Here is a 21,656-nt window from a genome sequence, read left to right as displayed (position 1 = left end):
CTGGAAGATTTGCAGTGCCTCTCTGGACAATATGTGTTCTCTAATCAGTATGTACAAGAGAGCAGAATGCCATCTTGGAAGAGCAGTTGGAAGGGAAATAAAAAAGGAAAATGGGAAACAGAAAAAGTAAAGTTTGAAAATAAATATGAAAAGGGGCCTCACTGGATTGAGGAATTTTTTGGCAAATAAGGCACTGACTTCAGTGGGTATAAGGCCGTGATTGAAGAATCACAGAGCTGTGAAGGTTGGAAGGGACCCCAAAGGTCTCCAGTTTGACAACCTGAATCAAGCAGATTCCATTGGAGCAGGTTAATCAGGGCTTTGCCCAAGCTGAGTTCAGCCACCTTCAAGGATGAGGATTCCACAGCTTCTCTGGGTGCCTGTTTCAATGTCCAGCCATTCCCATGGTAAAAAATATTTTCCTCGGATTGAGTAGGAATTAGGTATTGTAGCGTGCTTTCCTTATTGCACATCACAACGAGACTCCCCACTCATTCTCTTCTTAAGAACAAATGCAGTTCTCTTAGCCTCTCCTCATGTGTCCTGGGCTCCAGTCCCCTGACCAGCTTGGTGGCCCTGTATTGGATTCACCTCTGTGTGTCCTTGTCTGTCTTGTATTAGGAGCCCAAAACAGGACACAATCCTCTAGGCATGGTCTCACCGAAACAAGAAGACAAGAATCATTTGTCTCAGCCTGCTGGCTACGCTCCTGCTAATAAAGTCCAGTTCTTTCTTTGATCAGGGCTGCACTGCTGATGCAGTAATGTATTCAGGTTAAAGTTGTGCAATGGGACCCTCAGGACTTCTTCTGCAAAGTCGGTTTTAAGGTAGCAAGTTTTTGTCCTGCATGGGCTTTTTCTATCCCAGACACGGGACTTTTCATTTGATTTTTTTCCACTCCCTGAGAATTCTCCCAGCCTGTTTCTCCAGTCTGTCTAGGTGACTCCAGATAGGAGCCATGTTCAGCAACATGTGGACTATTCCCCAAGTCTGGTTTTACGTGCAGACTTGCAGAGAGTGCAAAGAAACCATATGCCAAAGTTCTTCATTGATGTAGGTAACTTCTCACTGAAGTCTTTACATCTTGTGAGCAGGATGTGAGAAGTTGCAAGCACAACAGCTTCATGGCATGAGCTTATAAGCAGCTGGTGAAAAATAATTATTAACGTCACTGCAGTTAGTTCTCTACTGCAGAGTGAAGTTCATACCACTTAATCGCTAGTCCATCATTGGATAGAGCAATGGAGGACAGTTTCCAAAATCTACACTTTGGGCTGTGTTTTAGGATGAACCACACTTAAATATATAGACTGAGTAGGGGAAATGGTGTATCGTATGTCTGGGACAGCTCAGCCATCTGAGACAGTCTTTAACAATTGAAGTAGACTTCCCAGTCTGTGTACAGGAGAAGAGTTTATTTTCCTTTATTTGGTCTCTCCATCAGATGATTTCCAGTCTGATGTCACAGCTGCATGATTTGTGTAACATATCCAGACTACTTCTTTTAGAGTTAATAGTTTCATTTTTGCTACCTTTTGGTTTAATTTCCCAAGCTTTTAACCCTTGGGGTGCTGCCAGAACTGCCACATTGTTCCCCTATTGTATGTTCACAACCATGTTTCTCAGTATTTTCTTTCCCTTCAGAGAAAATTTTAGGAGCCTAGTAGCAATTCCCAAATCCCTAAAAAGTGATTAGCGGTTATTGTTCTGTAAGTGCCTAATAGGGAGATTAAGACAGGCCACCAGGTGTTTACACAATAACACTTGGTAGCATGGAAATTCAGCTCTAGTTATTACATGGTGTAAAGGGGGTAAATGCCTGCCCTTGGAGAAACCAGCAATTATTTTGATGCTTGTATTACACCTCATTTTCTCTAATAGATTGTGCGGTTCAGTTATTTCTTAACTTTTCATTCCCTGATAGGGATTTGTCTGTGTTTCACTGTAGCAGGATTGATCTGTAACCACAAGATCAGTTTCTATTAAAGGTGTTTTTCTTGCACAGTCAGTTGACTGCAAAGCTGCATTTTTAGTCCACCTCTTTGTATCTAACATGGCATATTTGTATACAGAAACAATGGAAGGGGGCTATGCTTCACACTGCAGGTTTGAAATAAGTGATGGCAAAATAGCTTAGAAACTAGAGCTTGCTGCTCTTCTGCAGCAAATTGTATCATTCACAATGTCTTTTTTTCTGTTTCAGGAGGTTGGAAGCATTATCGGAAAGGTCAGAAAATTACTTTATTTGTATTCATGTCAAAATATTGATTATCAGTTCTCTTTTTTAGCCTAGGCTAACGTTTTTTTCTGTTTCTTTAACAGAAAGGTGAGACAGTGAAGAAGATGAGAGAAGAGGTAAGACAAACCTTGATGTCTTCACTTGCCTTTCTTTCCAGCTTGGAGAACAGGGAATTCAGCATATGCAGACTGATGCTGCCATCAAGTGGGCAGTTAATTTAACATCACCATTCTTAGCAAGCAATGGTGTATAAATATGCTGGCCTAAATTAAACATTGTTGTTAATGTAACCTCCTTATCACAGCAGCAGTCTGGAGTCTTTCATTCCCACAGCGATATGCCTGCTGCTGTCTTATCTCAGGAACAGCTTACCTGCATTATTCTGTGCATCAAGCCCATTATATCTTTCATTAGCATACCAACATCAGTCCTGCATGGGGCTTGACCTCCTCCTAGGCAGTTTCCAAAAATCTGAAACCAAGCATTAGACTGATGCACGTCAAGTTTGAGGGTAGACACAAGCTTATCAGAGCTGGAGACAGACTTGTGTAAGCCAAAGCATCCCTCTGCCATGTCTTGGCAAAGCCTTAACTCTTCCTCAGTTTGCATCTTTGAGTAGGATGTGGGCAGGGTAAACCTGCACACCTGCCATTCACGTCCTTTGAAAAGGTCGTAGACACAAAATGGTTAACTAAAACAGGGCACTGCATAAACCTCAGTCTCCCCGTTGTCTACAGGTTTCTTTCCCTGCCACAGAGCAACCTGCACTGTCTTCAGAGGGGTATGCGCAGGTGGAGGTTACAGACCCACACTGGTCTGCAAGGCATCACATCTTACCTGGAGATCTGGGTCATTTTTCTTCTTTGAAGCTACTGTTAAAAGTCAAAAGACTAAATCCTACTGTTTAAAACTTTAGGAGCAGTGTATAGAGAGGATGCCTCAGGAAAAGTCAGTTTGGTTCTAGTAAAGCTGCAGTACATTACTATGTCAGCTGCTTTGTTGTTTTATCCACTGATAGAAGGTCTGTGGCAGGAAAATGTCAAAGTATTTTAGTAAAGAAAATTGCGGACATCCATCTTTAAATATACACAATAGGGATTTCATTGTCAGGCTAACTGAGTTCAGAGCTCCTTTTTTGACCATAAGAGCTTTCACCCATGTTTTCACACATAAGTACATTTGCTAAGACTTAAAAAAAAAGGTAAGAAAAAATGTTTCCAATATACTAGGTAATCCTACCAGTTAATTAAACACATTTTAGTTTAATTATTAATTATGACCATGAGCAGATATCTGTGGATATAAATTGCATGCACAGAAGGGAAGCCATAATTGGAGAGTGTTCCTGACTTCTGAGTTAAACATCTTAGAGAAGAGTTATGATCCTTGGTTTGTCTTTCAAGATAAATATCAAATGTTCTTCTTCCAGTCCTGGAAAACACTGTCATGTATCTCTGGTCAAAAGACGCTGTATTCATTTGGTTGATTTTTTAAAATAATGGAATTATAAGCATCTTTATATCAGCAAAGCACTAAGAGGCTATGTCTCCACATCATGGTAAATTGTTCCCCCTTTAAATTACTACTTTCTTCAATACTTCTTTAAAAGAAAAAAGGCAACCTTTCTTTTGGCTTTCCTGACAGATGTGGCATATTGCATGCCATCTTTATGATGTAAAATGTGACTCCGTCTTACTCTGTCATTCGGGAAATGTCAGAGACAACTTCAGGCCTAAAGAAAAGTACAAAAACCACATTTCTGTGCCCAGATCTGTAGCAACACGATTTTTCTATCAGTAGTCTTGGGCTTCATTTTGTTCTTATTGTGTGTGGGCGCTTACATATGGGGAAATATGGTCTTTTGCTGTAGAGAAGCAGTGAAGGTGGGAATAAGGTCTGGGACACACAGCACATCAGGTGCTCATGGTGACCCTGAAGGCAAAGGGCCATATTAACCCGGGTTGTCTCACATTTGCTTCAGGCCCTGATCCCCAAGGTCAGTGCCTGTGGATGAGTTGAGGCTCCAGTGACTCGTTAGGCTGCATTCACACATTTCCATGCCTGAAACCTATAGGGAACATATAGAGTGGGTCTTACCTGAACTGGGTTTTATCATTATCTACATCAAGATCCTCTTAAATAAATATATATCAAAATACAATATATAGAAGCCCGTGGTTTAGGGGTTTTCTCTGTGCTATCACAGTAGCATAAAGAGGACTGAGTCTACCTGAGAGCCATCCTGGCTGTCTCCAAGGCTTATCAGTGCATATTGATTGACTGCCTTCACATGAGACACATCCCTCTATAAGGAGCCTTCTCCACAGTGTAAAGTAATGCCCCAGCTGGAGAGGTCAAACCCTGCCTTTGAGGCTTGAAACCAGAGAGTTGCATCATTCCTGGGAGATGTTGATGCCCCCTGGAAACAACCACCTTGTCTTAAATTCTGCAGCTGCAGTCCTACTTAAGGTTAATCCTCCAAGAGGGAAGGGAAGAGACCTGATTATGCAATTATTTGCAACTTTTGAGTTACAGAGGTGTGATTTGCATATTGCAAAGAAGGCTGTGTAAGTATTTACTCCGACAGGATCCTGCTTCCCGCAGTTAGATGAATTTTTGAAATGAGATCAGTTTATGCTGAAATTATATGATGTTGGGGCTGCAGTTGTAGGGGAGGGAATTAGATGCCTCAAGATATTCCTTCCCAAACTATATCCCTAATCCTGCTTAGTTTGCTCCCTGGGAAGTATAACTTTGAAAAATATTTGTTCCTTTTGACAGAGTGGTGCTCGAATCAATATTTCAGAAGGCACTTGTCCAGAGAGAATTGTGACAATAACAGGCCCAACAGATGCAATTTTTAAAGCTTTTTCTATGATTGCACTAAAATTTGAAGAGGTAAGCAAATAAAATATGGGGGGGGCTCTCTCTTCAAGTTGAAATACAAACACTGTTTGAATTTTCTCATGTTTGCTTTAATGTTAAATAGGATTTGTTTAATGTTCTATTTAATAGCAATGAAAGTGCTTGTATTTTTATAAATGCTTTTGGCAGCAATGCTGAAGAAAAATAATGGGTCAATTTACAAGCTGTTTGATCATTTCTTTTGCTTTTTGGAGGCTTCAGGGAACAGCAATTGCTTTTAGTAATGTGCACTAATGGTAGGAAAAATGTCTTGTAAAAATTCGAGTCCCATTGTGGGTTTGATTTGAAAAGAATAATTGCCTAACTTTTAACTTTGTTTTTATGTAAACCCAGCTGGTATTGATGTAAATTGTAGATATGTCAAAGTGAATATATAACTCATTTAACTAAAAAATTTTTATTCTAAAAACAAACTGTATGATTTCCAGTTACTATATTTAAAGCTTGGCTTTTAAAATCAATTAAAATAAAGGCACTAAGAGAAAGTAAGGCAAGAGCTCAATTCACTGTAGAATAATTGTTCTGTGCAGGTACGTACATAAAGTGCTGAGATCTCCTTCAGTTTCACGGACCATCTACAATTAGATATGGTCACCACTTTAATCAGGAACCTCACAGAAAAGACAGTAGAGTACAGAACATGAACTGTGGTCACTCTGGAGAGGATTTAATTCCCTCTACTTTTGAAAATCATATGTCCAGTCCAGGCATCTCTCCTGTCATTTCTGGAGAGACAGATACTCTTGCAGAAAGCAATTCACCTTTTCTTAAAGAGCCTGCAGACAGGTGGACTGAATCTCCTACAGCAGAAGAAAGGGGCTGCGTCTGTCCAGAAAGGATTAAACTAAAGGCATGTTAATCCCTTAAGAGTACTTGTTTTTCAGAATCAGTGAGGTTAGTCTCCACATCTCCCCATAGCACTGGAAGATGCTGACATTGATGAGAAATGTCAACGTGTGCCTTTATTTACCCATGGTGATTGGTCATGTTTAGAACAACAGAAGAGAGCTTATAGGCCATCAGATGCAGTTATCTAGAATAAGCCATATGACTTGCAACTTGCAACTTCACAACATGATTAAAAACTATTTTGAATTTTTACTACTTCCTGATCCTGGATCCACAACTTTGGGTCTCTCATAATCTGACACTTTCTTTTCACTCCTCACCTGAATTTATTCATGAACAGTTTATGCAGCTTTGTTTCTGTGCCAGCACTGGCCACTTGTTTAAATAATTCTTGCCTTTCCATCCCTGAGGATTCCTCTCTTAGAAGTGTTTTTAGAAACTGATTTTATCCCCTCCCATTCCCCACTGCTCTACCTGTTTCCAGTTACAGTTTGTGTTAAATGTGTGCATTAATTGTGGACAGGTTGCAAATGAAGTTCCACAAGGGCTTATTTGATTGCACTAACAGTCTGCCATCCTAGTTATCATGATCACACATCTGTACCACTGCTTGAAATACCTCACCTCTTACTAGTGTAATGCTTTGCACACAGCCATGTGCCTAGTGGGTATCCCCAGCTCCTGCTCAGGTGTTTTCACCTCTTCACTCTTGGCAAACATTCCTGTCAGCCCCCAGACAAATGACCTTTTTTTTTTTTAATATTACAGATGTTAATCCTATTTATATTTCTTCCATCCTTCATGGTTTTACAGATCTTCCTGTGTGATATCCCAGTCTGTCAACATGTTGATAAAATATCTTCTGTTTGTGACATGGCACATTTTACAAGAATGCTAATTTTTTTTCTTGCCTGTTATTAATAAAATAATAATGATTTTGAGGTTGAATCCTGCAGAACCACACAAGTAATTCTGTCTAACCCAGTTTTAGTACCACCTATTGTCATCTCTTCCTCATCTCTTATCTCCTACCCATCTTGAACCAATCCCTGTTTCTTCTAGTTTAAGAGGTAGCTTTGTGTACAGTACCATACCCTCCAGTCCACAGAGTCCTGGAGAGAGCCATCTCTCTGCTCTCTACATGAAAAACGTGTTCTGCATAGGGCCTTATCTTGAAAAGTGCTGAGGGAATCATTAACACAGGTAATCCTTGCCAGTTCCCACCAAAATGAGTACCCAGTGGAAATAATGCTGCATTTTTCATAAAAACATCAAACACTGCACAGCATTAGATCCCCAGCCTACCACCCAACGCGATGTAGTCTTTGAAAGTGCTGTAGCTAGCAGTAGGAGAAGAAATCTGAAATTCAGTCATCTGGATGGATTTTATGCATATTTGCACTAGCAGAGTTTAGAAGGTAGTCTGGACTCTTCATGTGAGTATTAGCAAAGGAGTATTGACACTCCTTGCAAATCACGTACTGCCATTATAAGTTTTGAAAATCTGTATTTAGTTTTAAACATAATTGGTTTGTGGTATATTTAAAAGAACAGCAGAAAAGAAATATGTTTCATATAATCAATTAGGTTTCCTATAAATCTTCCTGTCAATAAAATAACTGTAACACTCTGGAGGCAAAATAAAGTACTGTTTCAGAAATTACAAATAAGCTAGCTACCAAATGCTGTTTTTCATGAATATCTTTTTGTTGGAGATTTCTTCAGTCATCTAAAAAATTCGGTCCAGCTCTGGCTATTGCAGCTACATTCAAACAGAAAAAAAAAGGTTCATGCGTGAGACTGCTGCTTTGAGGAATTTTTTTGGTATTTGTTATGCATGCCCCAGGAAGCATTTTGATATGAAACCCTTGAACCCTTAATTTCAACCCCTACAGCTGTATACCTGGGGATAAGGAAGGGTCTAGGAAGACATGGAAGCCTTGGAATGCCTTTCAACTGTCAGTAAAATCTCAAAATGTGTCTGATAGATAGAAAAAAAAGAAAGGTTGTGTTCTCCTTGAGGTTGCTCTGCAGCCTTATATCACTCTGCTTTGACCACCTTCCTAATAAAAGGTGATTTTCTAGCAGTCTTAGATGAATTTACAAGCTCGGTAGGTAATTACATAAATAATTTAAGTATCCACTGCAAAGGAAAAAGAGAGTTGTTAAAAAATGACACTAGCCCAAGCAGACCACTGGAATTGCAAGAGAGGACATTTTAGAGCAGTCATTTCTAGACTGGAGGCTGAGACCTGAGAAATGCAGCTGGAACTTCACTGGTGAGTGGGGCAGCTCTAGCTTTGCTTTGAAGTGTATAATCCACGGGAAGCACGGGAAGCACGTGGTAGTTAAGCACTGGAGTAACCAGCAGGTACAGCTCAGCTGGCACTCCCAGCACTTCCAGGCTCCCATTTAGCCTGTGCAGGCTGAGGAGCAGCCCACCAAGCAGGCAGAAAGCCATGTGAGGTCCAGCTCTAGTGTCTGACAGAGCCTTGAGGAGATGGATGCAGTGCCCTATTTGGAAGCCTTCAGTTCTGAAGGGGATTTTTTTCTGCTCATTTCTCTTTTGTCATGTTTTTAGGCTGGACTGACTCCTTTATGCACTCCACGCTACTGAGCCTGCATGTTTAGATGTTTTTAAATGCTGAGGAGAAAATAAAGAGAATACTGGCTTTCAGTTTTTGCAAAGTGCTTTTGAAAGCAGCAAGTGCAGCAAAGGCTTTGAGGCCAGGCCACAGATTGTGTGGAAGTAGGAGACATTATCAGGGTTGTGCTGTGTGGCTAAAGAGGGTTGTTTACCTACATCTGGATGATCGTGTGCCTGCACCTGCCACAAACACAATATAGTGAGATGACATCTTCCAGCTGAAAAATCCTCATGACTTGGCCTTTATTTCAGATACATGGGTGCTGCAAAATTTTGTTATCCCTCTCTGTTTTGGAATACAATCTCTCACTGCCACAAGCACTAAACAAAATGTGAGTTACTGCTGGCTGGCAGAGGAATGCTTTGATACCTGTCTTGTCACATGCAGCAGTGCTTAATTCCGTGCAAGATTTTTTTTTCTTCTCTTTTAAGCTGAGCAAGGTCATCCCAAGCCATTTCTTGGACAGAAGAATGCTTCCATCAGAGTTGGGGAGGTACTGTAGTGATCAGTGCTGGTGTTACTGGGCTTCCACACCAGTTCAGTGAGACATGCAGAGTTGCTTGAAGTACTAAGTAGTTTGTTGGATTTTTTTTTAAGGTCCTGATTGCACAGTAGAGGCACTTTTTTTTGTTTTTCTAACAAGTGATAAGTGAGAATATAGGGAATCATATCAGTTCTGTCTGCTGGAACTCATGTTGCATCACAAATGAGTTAAATTAGTACAAAATGCATGTTTTCTCATTCCTGTCCAAATCTCTTGGGTAACAATTCTGTGAAAGGTATAATAGCTTTGCCCTGCCACCTCACAGATGGATGAGACAGTCTTTCCAGTTCATAGCTACTATTACCAAAACACATTGAGATTCTTACAAGTTGTTGGACAGGTGACATGCAGCTTGTAGCTTTTTATTTCTGTGATCCTAAGTCCCCATTGATCAATGGGAAGATAAACTTTGTCTTTTCTTCTGTGATGAAGCCTTTAGAGGGATTGTTTTGTATTGCCTAGAAGATTTTCAGCAAAAAAAGTATATTTAAAACAGTTTAAACCTTGCAACAAGTAGTATATTGAGATGCTCATGAGAACATATAGCGTAGTCTCATTGGACAGTGAGATACACAGATATATGTTACATTATCTGGATACAGGCAATTGCTGTTCTGCTGAGGATTTTGTACTCTGGTTACATAGCCATGATGGAAAAGATTTTGAAACTGGGTAGCTCTGCAAGTGCTTATGGAGAAAAGAGAAATTATATCTGGGGGTCACCAAAATATTTGTCAAACTAACCTGATTTTCTCTGCTTCAGATTATTCACAGGTTCATTGTCATTCCCCTTTTTTAATCTTTGTCTTTTGTACCAAATCTGAGAAGAAACTCTGTGAAATGTAAAGACATATCATATAGTATAAACATTCTAATTGAGGTGGTGAAAAAGAGACCAAAACAGGACTTGGAAGCCTGTGAACACAAAAGCCGCTTTGCCTTTTTCATCTGTTTGGGCTGTTCTAATGACAGATACCACCTCCTCCTCCCTGTCTTGCCCTCTGACCCCACAGCATGGACTTGCAACACCAAACAGCTGAAGAGTTCCTCTGGCACAAGCCGCCTGTGTGGCTTGTGCTTACAGTGTATCACCACCAGAGCCAGTGGCTTTACCCACCACAAAACAAACTAGAACTGGTTGCATGCTCCCCAGGTCTCCACGGGCATTTTCTCTGAGCCCTTCAGTGCTTACCAGGAGTGACAAATCCCCTGCTAATGTTCACTGACATTGTGATTACAGGACATAAACGCTTCAATGACGAACAGCACGGTGACAAGCAAACCGCCCGTAACACTGCGGCTCGTCGTCCCAGCAAGTCAGTGTGGATCCCTTATAGGAAAAGGAGGTTCCAAAATCAAAGAAATCAGGGAGGTAAGTAGGTCATGGGATGTCTGCTGGGGACACTGGCTAGCTCAGCATCCTACTGCGGCATGCCCTGCCAGCATCACCCACTGCACTTTGCTCATCGCACCAGCATGAGCATGAGCGAGTGAAAAACCTGTAAAACCTTGCTGTAGGAGAAGCAGTGGGTCCAGCACAGCTGGACCCTTGTACTGTCCTTGACACTAAAGACCATGTGTGAAATAGAAAAACAACTTTACAATACATAAAGCCCTTGATGCACAATTTAGTAAAACAGTGACAGAAATGGATCTTCATGTTTGTCTTCAGGCACAGGCCCTTCCCCAGCAATACTCAGGCTATCCCAAGTCAGAGAGTTGTAGCCATTTCCAAATTAGTTACCATGCTTGCAGACAGAGAAAGACCCAGATAGCACTGGGAAGTCCAGGTTCTACTTTTTAGAAAAATATGATTTTCATACTCCTGTTCTGTTTCTCCCTAATGTTAATGTGCCACAGGTGAACTGGTTTCATGTATTACAAACACATATTGGGTTTTTTTTAATCCAAACTTTAGCTAAGGTATTCACTTAAGGTGCTAGCAGCCACTTTTTCCTCTAACCAAAAAATGCAAAAATTGTCATACTTTGCCAGTTTTAATTCTTCCATGCATGACTAACAGTATGGCACATGCCAAGCCAAGGATTTGGTATTTGTAATCAGTCATACAAGAAAATTAGGAACGTGCTTAGTTATATAGAGAAAATCTGACTTGGAAATTTTAGAAAAGTGGATTATTATTCTGAAGAAAGTGACAGTATTCCGTCTAAATTGGTGTTCATTCCAACAGAGGATGAAGTGTTGAATATTAAGATAACATGTTGATCCATTTTTTTTATTTACCTGTGTCAAAAAACCCCACTTTTGACAGGCTTTACCGTGTTCCTTTTTTATCTAAAATGTAGATTTAAGACAGTAGGTTTTATGAAGCTTTAAGTTGATTTTTTAGTTGTATTAAAATTGGAGCAGGCATGAGTGTGAACCGTGTGCTAGTGAGTACTTAACTCTAGGTTTTGCAGCTTGGATTTTATTTTAAGTATGGGTAACTCCATTGAGAGTACTGAAAGAATGCATTTAGGACATAGGATTTTAAAGGTAAGATTGATCTGTTGGTTAAATTAAATGACTGAAGTGATTATCCTGGTGAACACAGTGTCATAAGCAATTACCGTTAGTCTAGTACAAGGAAGTAAAAGGATAGTGTTTGACCAAATAGGTGTTTTGATAAGGCTAATGTAGCAAGAAGTCACACTGCACATTTTCTTAAGCATAAAGGACAAAATATATTACTTATTTTTTCGTTGCTGATATATGACCAAAAAGACTGGCAGCGGAAGCAAATGCATGAATGACTCTGACAGTCTTTTGTGCTAGATGTACGCATACCCGGAAATGTATGTTAAAAAGCAATTTTGTCATCACACAACACACAGAATAGCAGTTGCATGAGGGATGGTCTTTTGTGTTCAGTCCTGCATCCAGAAACAACATGGAGGGTTGCAGTACTATTTTCAAGATAAGATTACAAAAAGAAAAAGAAAGGCATGATGATTGATCAAATTATGGCAAAATTCCAAAGCCTATTACAGAGCAAGGAATTGATATTTTGACCTTAAAAAGCGGTGGTGAATAGAAGATACAATCAGTAATTAAATCAGTCTTTGGAAAGAAGAATAACGTGTGTTGTGTGTAACCAACAGGAAAACAAATTAACTCCTTGCTGGCTGACATGAAGTCAGTGGTTACTGAAAGTACTTTTTTTAAAAGCCCCAGATACTGCATTACAACAACAGTCAGGAATAGATCTTTTTTGCAATATGTGAAACCTAACTCAATATCAAATGCCTGAGTTTTTTTCTAGGGATTAAAAAGGTCTTCCATGTTTGTGAAGTAATGTCAGCGTTTGTTTTGGCTGCCAGTATTTTTTTCTTTCTTTGGTTTTTTTGGGTTTGTTTGTTTGTTTGTTTTTTGGTTTTGATTTTGGTTTTTTTTTTTTTAACTGACACACATTAGTGCCAAGTTCAAATTTTAAAAAATAAAAAAACTCAAAAGTGGCTCATTACCTCCTTGGGTTCATTATTGAACTACAAGTTGATGATATGCATATATTTAATCAACACTAATTATAATTTAGAAGTGGTTCTGTACCATCCTGAAATACAGCATAAGGCAGCCTCAGATTTCAACAAGCAACACAAATCAGCCATCAATAGATTAAAGAGCCATTTGTCTGAGACACATTTGATTAGCCAATCTTCTTCAGTTATTGGTATTTTTTTCCTTTCATTTTTTTATTATTGAAAAGTACTTCATTTCACGTTTTTAATTTTTTTTGTCAGCATTACAACTGTCTGTCTTCAAGAGAGTTAAAAGACTTCTCCTGAAATTCAGGTCACAGTTTGATTCATTAACAGCTGCTAAGGACTAATCCTCCTAGGATGGAAGTGCTGGCGAATTGGCTTGAACAGGCAAATCCATGTCCTGCCAGACCCCAGTTGCACTGTGTGGGGATGAGTTTTACATACACGCTCCACCACGTGTCTAGGAAAGAAAAGACAAGAAGTTTAGAGGTGAATGACTGGGTTTGGAGAGGTGCCATTTCCTCGTGGTGACACTCCCTTTGCTTTGTCTCTGCTCAAGTCCACAGGAGCCCAGGTGCAGGTAGCAGGGGACATGCTGCCGAACTCGACGGAGCGCGCAGTGACTATCTCGGGCACTCCTGACGCCATCATCCAGTGTGTGAAACAGATATGTGTGGTTATGCTGGAGGTGAGTGAGCACTTGGCATTTCACCTCTCACTCGGGAGGTGCTCAAACACAGTAATTAATAATTTTCAATTGCCATGGGCTCCCCTGGGGTACTGCCTGCCCTTCCTGTGCTGGGAATTTCCAGAGGGCTCTGTTAGACTGTGCCCTTCTGGGTGTTTGAGATCCTCTCGCAGCAGGGATTAGCAATCAAAGATCAAGGCTGTCATGTCACTGTCAAACAACAACCAGGTCCAGCACGGAGTTGTAGCTGTTCTGAGAGAAATGCATTTTATTCTGATGCAAAATAGGGAAGAAAACACCGAAGTCTTGTTTAAATAGAAATAATTCTGACTAGTCAGGACATTCCTTAGGGTCAGGTCATTGCATAAGCCCAGAATGTTTTGTTTTGATGACAGGTTTTTTAGCTCTTAGTTTAAATGATACCAAATTAAATTAATATTATGTAAAAATCCCCTTGCTGAAAATGCCCATAATTTCATGCAAGTACATTTCTCAACTGAATGGAAATTTGTAAAAAAAAATTTTAGCAAATCAAAATTAAGTATTTTGACCTAGTAATTTTTGGCAGTGAAAGTGAAACATCTCTGCTTTTATCACATTTTCCACTGGAAAATTTTCTGTGGTTTTTAGGTTTGTTTTGCTTTTTACATAGTCTAATCAAGGGCTGTCTCATGGTGACCTCTGACACCTTACTGTTTTGTTATTCTTTAAAGAGGGGAGAAACAGTGGAGTGTCTGAGACAGCACTACAGCTATTGGCTGTTCAGAAGTATGCAGTGCATCAAAATGACATAGAGCCTTTGCATTAAAATGTCATGCAGCCTAAATGCAAATAAAAGCATAAACCCCAATAAATCCCCAGTGTTTTACTGGGGAAAACTGACTCTTCCTTCAGTTTTTACTGGACTACTGTGAGGAAGAGATTTCTGTATAAAAATACAAGAGAATAGAAACTAATATTAAGAAATAATTTTCTTAGAAATCTTTTACATGAAGGCAACAGTTACCAGCTTTGTAACTACTGAATGTAGTCTATTATCTAAGTGACATTGGTGGAATAAATAGTTATTTAGTAAAGAAGAAGAGAGAAGCTGCTTCTGAAAATCAGAGAGACACAATCCTATTTCTCCACAGGTAGAGCCACTTTTTAAATAGCCAGCTTTCACTTAAGAGTACTTAATTTTAGGGTTAGGTGAATAGCAAGCAGCACAGAGAGGACACTGGCTTAACTGCAGTTTGCTGCTTCAAACATTTAAGAACACATATGTGCTCTAATTTGTAGCATATATTTAATCTGGCATCAAGCACTTTCATTGACATGCAGTAGCTAATTATATGATACCAATTGATGGTCACACAAATTGTTGTAACCTTCTCTACTTGTAGTCAGCACACTGAAATCAGGGTACCATTCTGCTAGGTGTTCCACAGACAGCTTGAAGCCTTTTTTGCAGACACATGCTCTTGCTTTACTTACGAGGATAAAGTTAGCCTCAGTCAGGGGTTTCCCTTTGGGTTCTTGCCTTGGGCTACACGGAACAGGTCCCCTTTTGGTGCATTACAGACCATCGTTACACTCCTGCTGAAGGTGAGAGGATTTTTCTCCAGCCTTCCAACTCAGTCAGACGAAAGGCAGGATCAGGCTGATCATTTGCAGTGGAACAGCTGACTTAATTGAGTTGGTAAAAAAGAAACCTTGAAGTCTAAGCAGTATGGGAAAGATTGATAAGCAGGAGATGGGCTCTCTGTTAGCAAAGCAAGAGGCCAGGCTGGACTCTTCCAAAACATTGACAAATTTCAAAATTGTGCCTATGTTTCCTGAAATGCCTTGACATGCTTAATTAAGCTTCATAGCTTCATCTGACAGTGGCAGTAGTGAACCACAAGTGTCACCACTGCCTGTTTTGGCTGTGGAGTAGGTCCTCGACTCTTCCGCTGAAAGCCCAGACAGGAGGCCTCTGGCTTTCTTTTGATCTGATGGGGTGGAGGACAGGGTGGGCTGGGTTATCTGCATGCCTTGTTGTCTGAGGTGACCAAAATAAAGAGAGATTTTATTAATACAAGATGTGCTTCATTCTGCATTTTGATTGCTTTGTGTTTTTGTCTGCAGTCCCCACCCAAAGGTGCCACCATCCCCTACCGTCCCAAACCTGCCTCTGCACCTATCATTTTTGCAGGTGGCCAGGTAAGAGCAGACACCATTTTGGCTTCAGCTGGAAACCACACCGTCTTGGCCCAACCTCAGCCAGCGCCTGTTAGTTTTCAACTTTTACTCTTTCTTGCCTGGTATAGTATTGATGTGCTTTGTCTACTCTGCGTGCTTACAGTTTGCAGGACAGGAGAACACTGCATTGCAAACTTGATGCAAAATGTGATGACTGGTATTTTACCAAGATTTAAAATTGAATTCTGTAATTAAGAAAAGTTTGCCCTTCTGTGAATTGAGAGGTGTCCAAATCAGATGCTTGTTGAGTGGGATAAATCTCCTTATTGTAGGGTCAGTTTTTTGACTCTTAATTTGTAGCTCCACTAGCAGTATAAGCAGTTTTGTCGATTTTCAGAGATAATCAAACAGCAGGACATCTCTGCTCATGAAAGGCATAATTTTTCTCTCATAGTTTTCATATTTTTTGGGACCAAATACTGCATTTTGCAGTAAAAATTTACATGCGCACAATGTCTGCTGTTTGTAGTCCCTTGGGACCGAGTAGCAATGGGTTTCTGAGGTTGCATGAACTACCTACATGCAAATGTAGACCCAACCACAACATGGAAAAGCCTGATTGATAACATAAGAACAGTGTTCCTGTTTCTTTTTTAATGCAAGGAAGTTTTGATGATTCCCCCTTCATGTTGAGCTATATCAGTCAGGATTCTCATCTGCCTTTAGAAACCCATGTGCAATGTGATTCTTCTGTGTCTTTTGGTAATGCTCTGAAATGAGTGTTCAACATGTGACTGAGACATAGCAGAAATTTCTCTGCCATCATCCATTGCAGGGGGAATGCAGCTGTAGTCACTGATAAGCCAGTGATGAGCACAGTTGATAAGTACTCTGAAAACACCATGAGAGGCTCACCAGACTATGAGCAGTGGTGGAGCAGTGAAATGCTGCAACCCTGTCCAACTCAAGGGGAAATTGATCCCCTAAACCCAACCTAAAGGAAGACAACCATCTCTCTACTCCAGATTCACATATGTAAAGCCTCTCTGGCAGTAAAGCACCCCCACCCAGCCAAATCTTTTCCCCATGGTGATGTCAAGACCTATTTTTAAACAGTTACCCATTTACTCACCTACATGGTGGAACATCTGCAAGCAGGTTCCACCTCCCATCCCATCAGCCCACCTCAGGTCATCACCCTGTTCTGGGGTGTGAGCTGCTGTGACAGCAGCCCTAGAGACCATGTCCCACACCAGGCAATTTGGAAGTCATATGAGAAGGTGGACACTGGGTTCCTGGTGGGGCCGAGGGCACAAGGTGCTGCTGGTATTATTGGTGTGATGACCCGTGCCACCACAATCTGCTTGTATAAGGAAGGTCCTGCACCTCTCAAGCAAACACCAAAACACCATTACTTCTGACAAGCCTTTATCATGAACTTTCTCTGAATTTTTTTTTTTGGAGTTTTACTTTCTAGTCTGTGATGTTTATGCAGATTTTTATAACTTGGATGTAGTATCTTTCCTCATGTTCAAACCTGCCAGTGCTAATTGTCTTCAAAATAAGAAATCTGCTTCCTTAGTTACCAAAGTTGAACTGAAATTTAAAATAGCTTGCCAGAAATTGGTCTGTGACTGAAAGTTCAGAATAATTTACTCCATATATATGTTTACACTGCAGTGCTTTCCTTTAAGATATATGTGTATATGTATGCAGCAGCCCATTCTACCAGTATTGTAATTGCTACTGCCATCAAAGACTGTGTATATGACTACTCAAAAGTATTGAAACTGTTTGCTAGAGTGCTCCAAGCAGTTTGTATAAATAATTGAAAGTATCCTATTTTCCGTTCTTAATAGCTCTTGTCATCTTCAGTTTTATCAGTTAAAAGAGTGTTCTCACTTTTCTAATGCAACCTTGTTGATGTGAGAAAGAGTATTAAGAGACAGACACTTTCTGTGTGCTTTGACTTTCTGTGTGCTCTGGCTAAGCAGACTTTTTAAGAAAATGCTTAAGGTGTGTTTGGACATCAGTATGGAAAGACATTTTAACCATGTTTCATAAGTGGAAATTAACACTGAAAATAAAATTTTATCAGCACTGTTAATTACATTCAACCTTTTAGCTGCACTATTAGAAGTTATTTTTCTGTTCTAAATTACATCACGGCTATCTCAAAAGGTTTTGGTTTCTTTAATACTTGCATATCAAGCAACATCAGCAAAATAAAATTTTTAGTTTTCTTTAACAAATTGGGGTTCTTCCACTGTAAGTATTGTTTTTAATTCTCTTGTGCTTCTTTGATACTGCATTGCATAAAAAAACTAAAAGGAAACTGAACACTGCCCTGCTCTGCCCCTTTACCAATACTTAGCATATGCAGTGGTTAAATTGGAAATTTCTACCCAGTGTGCTACATTGGTGTTCAGATGGGTACTCACAGGGTGCAGCTTTGCTTTATGTCCCATAGCAGTTTTATGGTTTAAATTGAGGAAGAGTTGAAGACCAGGTTATCCCTGCTGTTACTTACATCAGTAGGAAAGTTACCCTTGGCTTTAACATTTCACTGAGACATGAGCTATGGATCTGCTTCCATCAAAGGACAGATGTCTCAGCAGACTGTCCCAGGCTTGTGCTGAGTGTGCCTCAGCCCCAGAAACACGTGGTTCCCCTGCTAAGGGGTAAAGCTGTCAAAGACTTTTTCTCAACCTAAATCAATCAAATGACCTTTTGGGAGCCTAAGAAATTAAGAACTTTCTTTTTTTTCTTTTTTTCTTTTTTTTTTACTGGGAAAGAAAATTCAAGTCCCATATTGTCCATGCTGCTATGATGGTTTTTCATTGACAACCAAAGCAACCAAGTAAACCTAGTCCAAGCACTGAATGTTTTTGTTATTTCTCCAGTCTGTTTGCTTTCTTGTATATGTACATGGAAGTATGAGGGAGTGGAATGATGAGAAAAGGGCTAAATTTCGTTAGGTTCACTGGTGATTTCTTTGTGAGGGATTCTTGATGGTTTGCAGACCACTGCTTGGGAAACAGCCATGTGAAAGATGTTCTCTCAGCTAGGTTAGAAGTAAAGCTGAAACCAGAAAGGACACTTGTGATCCAGCACAGACGGTCAGACACCAAAGCAGAATTTCCAAACCTGAGGCTGCTCCTGTGCTTGGCTAAGCACAGAGCTCCCACTCAGCTTGTCCTCATTTGATAAAACAGTTAAACACGTCTTGTTTGCTTGAACACATGCTTCCTTTAGACTCACTGATGGTAGTGATCACCTGTTTTGGTGGACTGGAAGTTTGTCTTTTGATACATAAACCCTCATTGATGGCCATCCACTATGGATGCACATGAATGTGTTTGCCCATGAACATCCCATTGAGCCCCACACTTCTGCCTGAAAACTGCTCATGTGCATAATGTTTGCCGGATTACAGCCTGGCTTTATAACTAATTTAAAAACTAAATGAAATGTTTCTTCTCCAGAAGGGAAATTCTGCTGCAGAAATGTGCATCACGCAGTTGAGACATTAAAGGTTTTAATATCCAAACTCCATTAAATGAATTGTTTGATCATTTTCAGAGGATTCATTGCTTTCTAAGAGGCCTTTTGTCAAATAAGCATTTTGCAAACTAAGCTAATCAGCTCTGTTCCTGTTTATAATTCTCCCACTACAAATATTTATGTTATAATTTGTCCTTCTGTTTTCCTGCCTGTCTAAGCACAAGCACATTAAAATTTTTCTGGCATGCCATACCTTTCAGATACAATAGAAAATCATAAACTCTCTGTAGTTTGTAGGCCACTACAGAGAGCTGAACAGAACCAGCAGAAGAGACAAAGGACTGTGTTAACTGGTGCCAGTTATATCCCTCCTCTCTCACATGCTTTTTTGCCTCCCCCACCTCATCCCAGTCCTGCCAGAAGTGATACCAGAAACTACACCCCATGCACTGTTCTTGTGGTGCAGAGTGGCTGAATTTGGAGGGAAGATATTTGGCTTTTTGTGGAAGATAAGACCACCATACTGGGGGTTCTCCATCATGCTCCTATCTCCAGGTTGGCCTGCTGACCCTGTGCCCAGGCAGTGCAGGACAGACTGCCGTCCAGCACATGTACTCTCATATCCCCTGGCACAGCAGCCTGGGGTGCAAGCCCCATGAGGTGCCCCAGGGCACGTGTTTGCTGGCACTCAGCATCTGTGGCTGTCGATAACCAGAGGAGGTGACTCAGAGCTGACTGGCATGTGTCCATGCACACACATGGCAGTCAGGAGCTGGATGGCAAGGCAGGGCAGGGCATCCACTGGGCACATCTATCCCCTCTTTGCTGTGCCCCTTGCTGCTTCGGCATCAGCATCTCCCTATGTGCATTGGTGTCACTGGGCAGATGGAGTAGCAGGGAGAGGAAGTGGCCACCCCCTGTGCTCCTTGACACCCTCAGTGTCCTCAGCTCTGAGGTCCTGAGGGTCAAGGTTGTCAGAGCTCAGGCAGCGGCACTGGGCATCCTCTGCATGCAAGGGGTACATGGACAGCCTGACAGAGACCTTTCTGTTCTGTGCCAAGAGCTATCAAGCAGCACAAGACAATTAAACTTCACTCAGTGTTGAAAGTGATGCAGGTAGCATTTACCTAAGGGGCCAGGAGAAGCTTTTCTGATGAGAACAGGAGCGCTGCTTGTCCCACCTGACTAACCTGTGTCTTAACTGTGCTTGTTTTCAGGCATTCACGATTCAGGGGCAGTATGCCATCCCTCATCCAGACGTGAGTCCAGCACATGTAAATTACTCCCTTTTTGTTCCTTTCCCTCTTATTTGTTCTGGGCAGCATTTGCTTTCTACAGGTAGCAATAAAGACATGGCCTAAGGATACCTTTCCTGAACAACACACTGTATAGCCAAGTGTTAGCTCAGCTGCATCTCTTACCTTGTGTAATAATTGCTAGAAAGTACAATGGCCCAGGAACAAATGACAGTTATCTTGGTCTTTTTTCGCATGTGATATATTTGAGTTCTTTTAATATGTAATTCTGCAGTAATTAGTTAATATTAACAACAGCCATTACATGTAATAACAGTAGAGATGTCATTTATAACCAGTTTGGGTTTTCTTTTTTTCCTCTACGGTAGACTAGAATGAATTATTAAACCTTTTTTTTTCAGTATAATTTTAATTAATCCAGTTTTAGAACATGTAAGATGGTTTCTCTGCTCTGAAATAATTCCATTTGATTGGTTAGTTCTAATTTCCCATCCTGCCCTGCAGTTGACCAAGCTTCACCAGTTGGCTATGCAGCATCCCCCCTTTACTCCCCTTGGGCAGACCACCCCTGGTTTCCCTGGTACGTACCCATGACCCCCTGGGGATGTCCTTCTTCTTAACAGCTTTGTTTCCCGTGGTCATTACATCATTTTAATAATAAATGTGGTCAATGACCAGCAATCCTTCTGTTTTTATACATTAACCTCTCTTCTTCCCCCCCAACCTCTGTTACAGTTCCTGTCATCACTACTAAAACATGCTTTGTTTGTTACTTTTATTAATCACAACTGCTTCATTTGTGCCATTGGCTAAAAGCCCTGAGTTTCTTTTGTTTAGTCCTCATAAAGTTATTATGGACCATACAGTATGTACCAGTTGCTTACAAGTGAAGTACTTGGGCATGCTCCTTGTCCAATTTAGTAACATAGTTCAGAAAGAAACGAAAATGGGAAAACAGTAGGTATTCATGGTACAGAAATACCAATTAAAGAAATTATGGCATGCTGAAACTTGAATTCCTGTAGAGCCAAATCTCTTGAGAGCATCTGTAATCATCACTGCTGGGACAAGTGCCTCACTTCCTACTAGATAACACAGATAGCTACAAAGTGCAATGGCAGTTTAAGTCAGGACTACAAATTTGTTCTATGCTTAATAAAGCTGAGGCTGAATTCTTGATTCAAGAGTGAGAAGTCACTTAACCCTGCAAATAAACATTTTTACTGTGCTTCACGACATACATGCTTGGTACCTGAAAACTTCAGAGAACTGAAGTGCATATGTACTGGTACATGCTTTGTATGGCAAATAACATTTTATCACATACATCAAATTCTGTGAGCAACTTGTTTGATATT

The 21,656-nt window shown here is 40.5% G+C and overlaps 1 protein-coding gene across 20 annotated transcripts in view; it reads left to right on the top strand.

The window, feature by feature from the left end:
• LOC113947352 (poly(rC)-binding protein 3-like) overlaps nt 1–21,656 on the top strand; it is a 462,347-nt gene that overhangs the window by 410,140 nt on the left and 30,551 nt on the right. For 13 of the 20 annotated variants that reach the window (XM_027643822.1, XM_027643818.1, XM_027643819.1 and 10 more), the window contains 8 exons: nt 2,204–2,227; nt 2,323–2,355; nt 5,021–5,137; nt 10,446–10,577; nt 13,247–13,375; nt 15,485–15,628; nt 20,260–20,316; nt 20,803–20,878. In XM_027643822.1, coding sequence (XP_027499623.1) covers nt 2,204–2,227; nt 2,323–2,355; nt 5,021–5,137; nt 10,446–10,577; nt 13,247–13,375; nt 15,485–15,628; nt 20,260–20,316; nt 20,803–20,878 — 712 coding nt within the window. The remainder of the gene's footprint in view (nt 1–2,203; nt 2,228–2,322; nt 2,356–5,020; nt 5,138–10,445; nt 10,578–13,246; nt 13,376–15,484; nt 15,629–20,259; nt 20,317–20,802; nt 20,879–21,656) is intronic. The other 7 variants (XM_027643823.1, XM_027643820.1, XM_027643812.1 and 4 more) reach the window with 3 other exon arrangements.

This window comes from Corapipo altera, unplaced genomic scaffold (assembly GCF_003945725.1).
Source record: "Corapipo altera isolate COAL_440 unplaced genomic scaffold, ASM394572v1 24b, whole genome shotgun sequence".
Classification (NCBI taxonomy): Eukaryota; Metazoa; Chordata; class Aves; order Passeriformes; family Pipridae; genus Corapipo; species Corapipo altera.
This window is presented reverse-complemented; position numbering and strand designations above follow the sequence as displayed.